The sequence below is a fragment of the Octopus bimaculoides genome, chromosome 2, assembly GCF_001194135.2.
Source record: "Octopus bimaculoides isolate UCB-OBI-ISO-001 chromosome 2, ASM119413v2, whole genome shotgun sequence".
NCBI classification, from domain to species: Eukaryota; Metazoa; Mollusca; class Cephalopoda; order Octopoda; family Octopodidae; genus Octopus; species Octopus bimaculoides.
In genome coordinates, this window is record NC_068982.1 from 99,697,474 (window position 1) to 99,707,272 (window position 9,799).

General features: G+C 35.4%; 1 protein-coding gene across 2 annotated transcripts in view; it reads right to left on the minus strand.

The window, feature by feature from the left end:
• Window positions 1–553: 553 nt before the first annotated feature.
• Window positions 554–9,799, minus strand: part of LOC106868821 (uncharacterized) — a 27,449-nt gene continuing 18,203 nt past the window's right edge. For both annotated transcript variants that reach the window (XM_014914239.2, XM_052978520.1), the window contains exons 6-8: window positions 8,781–8,842; window positions 7,242–7,359; window positions 554–5,681 (exon numbers count right to left, since the gene is read on the minus strand). In XM_014914239.2, the coding sequence (XP_014769725.1) occupies window positions 4,485–5,681; window positions 7,242–7,359; window positions 8,781–8,842 (1,377 nt within the window). In that variant the 3' untranslated portion in view covers window positions 554–4,484. The remainder of the gene's footprint in view (window positions 5,682–7,241; window positions 7,360–8,780; window positions 8,843–9,799) is intronic.

Here is a 9,799-nt window from a genome sequence, read left to right on the forward strand (position 1 = left end):
GTTGGCGTTAGGAAAGGCATCCAGCTGTAGAAACTCTGCCAAATTAGATTGGAGCCTGGTGTTGCCATCCGGTTTCACCAGTCCTCAGTCAAATCGTCCAACCCATGCTAGCATGGAAAGCGGACGTTAAACGATGATGATGATGATGATGATGAATATTTATCCCTACTTAAATGTGGGTGTTTGTTAGAATAAACTATGCTGCAGTAAATATAAAGAAGCATGCATTTTGCACCAAAAGCCAATAGAACTTCTCTCGTGGTATCTACTGCAGTCTAGTTTGTTCTAAAAGAACAACCACATTCCTGAAACTTGTATTTTCATTAAGACTGTCACATCATAAAAGGGCACCTGCCACATTTTTTGCAATACTATTTATTAAAATCCCTTCTAAGTCTTCTTTGAAATGTTTTAAGCATCTTATTTATATAAAAGAAAATAGAAAAGCAAAAAACTGTCCTACCAACCTGTTTTTTGCCAAGGAAAATGGACATTAAATGAGGGTGATGATGAAAATAAATTCAAAACCATGAAAATTAATAAGACACCAAAGGTAAATCATAGCATCCAAGAAGAATTTTCTTGTTCCTTTATTATTTGCTTCCAGTCACTTCTATCAGATAATACAGGTTTCTAGGATACATTCAAATGTTAGGTTATATTTCAAGTTAACACAAAAATGTCATTTTTTACTCATGTATGTATTTCCTTTTGCTAAATTTACATTAAAACAAAGCTTGTGGAGAGAAGGGTATAACAAAATATAGGCTTAAAAATTAATAGAATAAATGATAAACCATAACATATGTTTGGATGAACTTTTGGTTTTCACAAGGTAAGAATGGACTTCAGAAACTTGTTATTAAAGAGATGGAAAATGCTACCTTGCTTACTCCAGATGAAGAGCAAGAGTGTGGTAATATATCAAGCATTATTAATCTGACAACTTGATAAAATATGAGATCAGATCAGTTCACATTTTAGGTAAAGATTATCGATAAAACTAATTTTTTTAAAATGTACCTATTTTAAATAATATGAAGAAAATTAATGGTAAAACCTCTGTACAATTCTTCTTTACACAAATTCAAAGTCTGAAGCATGGTAAATGGGAAGTTACAGTATAAATGTGTTTCCATCAGTATTAACAGTGCTATACTGCTGTAGTTTTGAAGGGTGTAGTGTCTCGACTGCATCAGTTGTTACAATTGATGCACTTCGTCCTTTAAAACTTCCATGCTTCCTGAAATTTACCAAAAGTGCACTTGATGCACCCCACCTCACTCCCATTTCTTCTTGTGTGTGTGTGTGTGTGTGTGCAATGACAGCCGATCTAGCAAGCATTTCCTGTGTATATTCTATGTACTGTTCATGCAGTTTTGAGTTTTTTCTAAGTTGCAGTGCACCTAAGCACTATATACAATAAGTTCATTACAATTATAATTATCATTATAAAATCCCCATGTCAAATGACCAGTATCTGAAAGTGTATAACCCTTCTGTGCATATATTTTGCTGAATTCTTACAGAACAATCAAACTTAAAAGGTTTTGTGTGTATTTGTGTCTTAATAGCTTCAGACATCCTCGTTAAACAGCATAATTAACATGGTAAACAATTGTCATAGTTCTACAACACAGTAGCAGAGGCCAAAGAAACTAGCAATTTTCTGTAACAGCATCATTATTCAATGGGAGAAAAACTAGAATTTCAACTTGAAAAACATACAACTATTTCCTATTAGAGTTACCAGTCTACATATGAGCTAAGATGCCAGCTGATATAATCAAAAGTAATAAATGGAACAGTTTAAAAGTTACCATTTATAAGTGGATAAATAGTGTGTAGAAACATCACAACACAAAACTGCTCTAGTTAATAAGAATTCCAATAAATCACGTGGATTTGTTAACTATAGGCAACTGCTATAACATAAGCAATAACCTCCCGCCAAACAAAAGCACCAGATTTGATATTTAGTTGTAGTTATTTCACTTTCTTATGTTAATGCCTTTGACAAAGGTACAAGTATCACAAATTATCACCAACTTAGGCTAAAACAGATACCTACTGATCATGAAAGGCCATGGAATTGACTATCAAGCTATTTGCAGTTTGCAAGCATATCCCAAGAATAAAAAACCCTATTAAGTTTTAACTACAGCATGTAACCATCGATTATAATTTTAACCAGCAGATTCAGTTAATCCATAGTATTAGAACAAATGGTATAACATGGTACAATGTGACTCCCATGAAATCAGTCTATGAAGGGGACTGAATTAACTTCCTGATAAAAACTGAGGTAATATGAAAATTTCCTAACGAACATATTCAATAGAGCATAATTTATGCTTCAGCTCTTTGTACACATGGCGCACTTGCATGCATGCATGTGTGTGTGTGTGTGTGTGTGTGTGTGTGTGTGTGTGTGTGTGTGATGACAGCTGGATCTAGCAAGCATGATATTCATGTGTGTAAACATGGACATGGCCATGACCAAATGGTTAAGTTTGCCAAGTCATCATAAACTTTGCAGGTTCAATTTCACTGTGTGGCATCTTAAACAAGTGCCTTTTATCGTAAACTCAAATCAACCCAGGCCTGATCTGGAAATTGGAAACACAGAAATGGACAGTACATGCAATTCAAAAGTTTCATTCTGTCACACACTGCATCATGCTGGCTGTGCCAAGAAGTAAGGATTAACTAAGGATTACATTAATGATACAAGCGTCTATGGAATTCTCAGCCACTTCCACTATCATACGCACCATTGAAACCATCGGAGATCTATTTACTTTGTATCTACATGCACACACACACAAAGTATATATGTTTATGAGCATGTATATGCATATACACACACATACAAAAATAGAGATAGATTTATAGAAGTACATACTTACGAACACATACAAAAATGTATGTGTCCTCACATATGCATGTATAAACCCTCACATATACATGTATATACCCTTTTTATATATATATATATATATATATATATATATATATATATATATATATATATATATATATATATATATATATATATAGCCAACTCAACTACTGGTCTTCCTTCTCTACATCACAGATAATGTCCAAAGAAAAGGCAAGGTTGATACAGCCGGCTAGTAACAACATCATAGGCTTTGATGTCAGAAAGTAGAGGGCTGGAACAGATACCATAAGGTTTTCCCTCGAGTGCTCTAACAATCTGCCAATATATACATACACACCATTTAAGCTACCTCTAGCTCTCACAAATATACATCAGAGTTGTACATATTACAAATATATAAAGATAGCTAACAGATACACTACACCAGTCGTAGCTAGTATCTGTACATATATACAAACATATATGTATCATCATCATTTAACACCCATTATTCATGCTGGAATGGGTTGGATAGTTTGAATCTTAAAAGATAGTAAGGATCTTAGATATCATTAAAACAAAAGGAAGGTCATGAAGAAAATGTCTTTGGTTAAACACTAACCAGAATAACAAAATGTGATAATCAACACTGAGCACAAGTTTTACAATCTATGAATTATTGTAAATTTAGAATAATTTCAAATAACTCAGAATAATATAGAATAAGTAGAATATAAAATTAAAATATCAATCCAGAATCACTAGACTGCAGGCCAGCTTTGAGCAGACTTCTGACATGTAGTCAGCTGACTATTTGGATGTGGCACACAGGACTATAGCGTTGTATATGCTATATCCACATCTAGTTGAATATGATACTGCACATTCTGACATTTTTAGGACATAAGTGGGAAATTTAAGACACCACAGCATTTTCTATGAGGTTGATCAACCTCACAGAGTTCCTATGCAAGTGCCTACATTATAGTGATGTAGAAGCAACTGAATATATATAAATATATTTTTATATGCATGTATGTGTTTTAGTGTATGTGTATTTGTCACTATCAACTAAAGGTCATATCTAACACATAGAACTGTCATAAATCATATTTTATGAAGTCATCAGATTTCTAAAAAATAAAAAGCAAACCCAAAAGTTCAGTTATAAATTTCAAAAAGCTAAATAAAATATATAAACAGAACTTAAATATTCTCCATTTTTTTAAAACCAAACCAATAAAATGACAAAAATTACAAACATAATATTGAATATTGAAAAGGGGAAGGTTTAACAAAAATGCATCTAACTCACCCTTATCTCTATTTCTGCTTATAATTACTATATTCTTAAATCAAGGAAAAACATTAACACACTTAAAAAAAAGATAGCAAGTGTAATGCTATTTTTCCCTTTCTGCTTTTTGTATGGGATTCAAAATCTCAGAAGGCACTTAGACAATCTGAAGATTTATAATTCTGGGAAGGATCAACAGGGTAACATATAGGGAGGAGTTTTATAAATTAATTAGAAAATTACAAAAAAGCCAATAATAGTCGGGTTTAGCTAAAGGTGACACAAGAGTTATCTTATCTTAATCTAGCAGGAATGAATAATTAAATTAGTGATCCCAGGTGGACGTAGATGGGATGAGGACACCAGGTTGGAACATGACCGGATAGAGGAACGAGAGAAGTTTGGAACCTTGAAAGCCAAAGAGTTTTCCTTCTGTTTTTCATAGACATGATTTCGATTGTGTGTCCCTCCATCAGTATCAGAACAATTGGAGAAACTTTCATAGCGTGTTAACCTTGCAAAAGATTGAGAAGAATTTGGGATGTTTAAGACAGGGTCATTCAGTTGGTAATTTGGTAACGGAGGTGGTAAAACTGTCAAGGGACAAGAAGTTGGTAGTGAAGCAAAAGCAGTGGGTAAGGAAGAATTTTCAGAATCAGAGTTTAAAGGACTTTCGTTTTCAGGTGACTTTCGAGATCTTAAGCAGCTTCGAATTTGAGACCAAGAGCATTTCATCGATTGAGCAGCTTCTTTTTGGCATCGTGGAAAGGATGCATTAACTTTTGGAGAAGATACTGAATGGTGATGGCTTCGACAGTGTTTGCAGTGACCGACTTCCTTGTCAAATTCATGTGGCGTTGGTGATTTCAGTGAAAACAAAGCAGCAAGATTCAGTAATGCAGTACTAATAAACACATGTGGCACTAATCTTGACAAATGACCATCATCAGCAGTCGTTTCTTGTGGTTGTTCAGAAGGAATGTTATCTTCAAGCAATATTCTATCCTGTGACTCACCACTCTTCTTTTGCTGGTTGTTATTCATAACAGCACTAGCCTGAGTCATTTCCAACAGTTTATGCAGAGTCCAAATTTCAGATTCATTTTCTTGATTCAAAGATACCTGGGGGGATGTAGCTGCACTAATACAATTGCTCTGGTCACTGGCACTGATTAACTGACAAACATTTTCTGCCTTGCATTTAGGTGATATCTGTTTCAGAAAGATATCATAGGAAATCAAAGATTTCCAAACTAAAGAATCTTCAATGCCATACAGACTCTCCATGTTAAGTGTTGGATCAAATATTACCTCATCTATCTCATATGGATTAGTAGAGCAATATTCAGGCAGCAACGGGTGATGATTAGGAAGCAAAGAGGAAGTTGCAGGATGGCTAATCAAAGCAGTCAACCTAGTTGTCAATGACATTGTTAACAGGGAAGATGCCAGAAGAGTCAACACACCAGCAACATAAGCCACAGAACTTGCAGCAAAGATCTACAAAAAAGAAACAGAAAGGTAACATCATAGATTGATTTATTATTAAAAGATTTGATTTAAATCATTCAAATCTGAAATACTTTCCTTCCTAATTATATTTTATTAACATCAGTTTTCTTCAAAGAAATTACTTGAATAATTAAAATAACTAAATATTCTTTCAAATAAATATCTGCTATAAAATAACTATACATTTAGTATTCTAAATATTATTAGGATAATATGCTCTCATAAATAAGCTAAAAATATGATGGCATTTTAAAAGTTCTATTGCTATCAACAGAGTTAGCAAATAGTAGACTACTTTCACATGAACTTTTTTATCAGACAAACTATAACTACCCGCAGTTGAATTGCTACAAATATGTGACAATCAACACGCACAATAATATCAATGAAAGACTCAGACTAAGTGATAAAAGTATTATCATACAGCAAGTAGGATAATGGTCAGTGATGCAACAATCTGCGCAAGAACTGCTAGTTCCAGTTTGTATGACTGAGCAAAATATATGCTCCACTTTTACTTCACAGAAGAATACTTGACGGTAGGATGGATATTATTTAGATACAAAATACAAGTACTCCAGAAGTAATATTACCTCACAAGCAGGTATAAAAAAATGGCACTAAAGCAATAAATATATAAAATATAGTATCATATAAATTTCAAGGAACAAAGAAATCTTTTAACAATAGCATCTGAGTCAGCTTTAGAAAACAAATGGATATCTGTTTTTATATGATTAGTATAACTGTTGTTTGGATTTACAATACAACTTCATGAGCATCATGTCATTCTTCACTCACTCACTTGTTTCATGCACATAGCCTAACACTGTATAACACATTTTCACCCAACCTACATAACAAAAGAGTGGAGGCGCAATGAGCTCAGTGGTTAGGGCAGCGGACTCGCAGTCATAGGATCGCAGTTTCGATTCCCAGACCGGGCGTTGTGAGTGTTTATTGAGCGAAAACAGCTAAAACTCCACGAGGCTCCGCCAGGGGATGGTGGCGAACCCTGCTGTACTCTTTCACCACAACTTTCTCTCACTATTACTTCCTGTTTCTGGTTGTGCCTGTAATTCAAAGGGTCAGCCTTGTCACATTGTGTCATGCTGAATATCCCAGAGAACTACGTTAAGGGTACACGTGTCTGTGGAGTGCTCAGCCACTTGCATAATTTCATGAGCAGGCTGTTCCGTTGATCAGATCAACTGGAACCCTCGTTGTTGTAAGCGACGGAGTGCCAACAACACATAACAAGAGAGTACATAATTGCCTTACAGGATTTGATTAGATCAGTGGTTCTCAACCATTTTTTACCAATGAAACCCATTGATTCCTATTTTACTTGGATGGACCCTCCTAGACATTCGATGTTTAAAAAATCGTATATTTTTAGAATCAAATATTATTAGAAATTGTATTTTAAAAAATTGTTAAAGTATTTTATGTTTTGTAGAAGTATAACCAATTTATTGCAGATAGATTTTAACAACAAAATCTTATATGGACTCCAATTGAAACCCACTGGACCAGATGGTAACTCACCTCCAAAAGTTCTTGACCAGTGCGTTTACACAAGTCACTGTAACAAGCTCCTTGTGCCAGGGTCCAGATGTCAGTATAAGACAACCAGCCACGCCTTAAGCCCTCATGAAAGGCAATCCTGAAAAATAAAACAGTTAATAATTTCTTTTTAATGAACAAAGAATATTAGAGAGAAAAGGATTTATAACCTGCAGAATTAACCTGTTAAACTGTTATCTATTGACTTCAAGATTAAGTCTTCCAGGGATATATTTCTAATTAATGGACTACCTATCTGTTACAATTAATTTTCAACATGATAAATTTTTTGAAAGGTCTTAATAAAATATATATAAATTAATATATTGGTGAATGTTATATTCACAAATAAAAATTTCATACTACCATGTGATCAAGATCTCAATTTAAATACAAACATTTTAGTATAGGTGAACTGAAGTGGATCGGAATGAAAGAGCTAAAAGTCAGCCCCAACAGTTGGACACTATTTTGAACAGGACAAAGTAGTTGGAAGCTGAATTCAGGACCCTAAACCTCACAGAAGAGATGACAAAGGACCAGAATTTCTAGTGGCATGTGGTTCTCAGGGAGGAAGAAAGCCCATCCATCATAACAAAACAGACTTCTGGAAGCACTGTGTGTGTGTGTGTGTGTGTGTACAAAATGGGCCCCTTGTCCAGTCTCCTCAGCATATCACCCCACCACGATTTCTCCTTCCTTCTTGATAACCACTTTTCCTTTCTCATTGCAACCTTGAACCATTTCACTTGTTAATATTATTCTCCACACTCACACATTACATTGATCATCCCGCCCCTCCATTCTCCACACCACTGGGCCACTAAATCATCTCTCCTCATACAGGCTACCCAACCACATGTCATCTCTCTGGTCCTCCTCACTGTCAATTGCATTATCAATTTCATCCTCCTGCTGATAACCTGTTTGCTTCTTACACATCCATCCCCACCTTCCTAAACTCATCCATTGTTACCTATATCCACCCATCAAACCTACCGGATTTTTATAGGTGTTACCTAACTCTTTCCCATTTCCTTACCTCTTGCACCCCTCATACACATTCACCCACTCACACTTCTGGTTTCTCTGGCCTTACTCATTTCTATTCACCTTATACTCTAAGATGCTGCTTGAATACCTCATCACCACTATTTATCTCTTTGCAGCTACTACTGAATTATTCACATTGTCTCCTCTAAATATCAGTTACAATGTAGTTCTACAACATGAACCTGCTCTACTTCACTGCCTTTGTATCTGTACCAATTCTATTGTCACAAGACTAGGAAGCTACTAAGAATTCTCATTCAACAAACTCCCTAAGGCATTATAACCATATATAATAAAAACTCCCTAGTCTAACAGATGGAGACCACAGTTTTTGAAATCCTAAACATTAACATGTTTCACATTCAAGACAAGATGACATACAAATGTCAGTTAAATGTTCTGCTTTGAATCACAAGGGAGACAACAAAGGGGAAATTTAGCAAAAATGAAAAGACAAAAAATACATACTTTTTCTCAACTGAATTCAATAGTAAATTGAACTCTTTTTGCTTTACCATTAGTCTCCAATCCTATAATACAACAAGAATTACAAAATATTAATAGGTAATTTCGATTGTACCAACTTTAAAAATATGTGACTTTCAGCAATTCCAACAACGATCTACTGTGATTCACTTTTATTTCATTTTCAACAGCATTCAAGGGAATGATAGGATACTACAAAAAGCAGCCAATTCTCCTTCAAATCATACCTTACTATCTTTAAAAAAGGAAGTCTTGGATACAGTGAGTAAAAACCAACACAGTCACAGCTGGAATTCTTTAAATTATAGGTCTGGTCAAAGTCAAACATCAATAAGCTATTATCTTTAAAATGAGGAATCAGTTTTACATCTTAAATTTTTGCAGAGCAAATTTTGCAATAAAGGTAATATAACACCACTAACTTAGTGAACGTGCACTCAAACTGATAAACTGACTTATCAAACACATTAAGCTGTAGCCAGGATCCGAAACTGAATCACTAGATAACTGGCCAGACATCACAACTGAGTCACAATTGTTTCGTGTGATTGGTCTATTACGTAGCCAATCAGTGTCAAGCTATGGTATGATTCAATCTTCTAGAATCCCAGTCTTAACACCTAAACTCTTTGCAAAATGTCGTTGAGCAACATCATCATCATCATCATCATCATCGTTTAACGTCCGCTTTCCATGCTAGCATGGGTTGGACGATTTGACTGAGGACTGGTGAAACCGGATGGCAACACCAGGCTCCAGTCTGATTTGGCAGAGTCTCTACAGCTGGATGCCCTTCCTAACGCCAACCACTCAGAGAGTGTAGTGGGTGCTTTTACGTGTCACCCGCACGAAAACGGCCAGGCTCGAAGGTGTCTTTTATGTGCCACCCGCACAAGCCAGTCCAGGGGCACTGGCAACGATCTCGCTCGAAAATCCTACAGGAGCCAGTCAGGCAGTACTGGCAACGGCCACGCTCAAAATGGTGCATCTCATGTGCCACC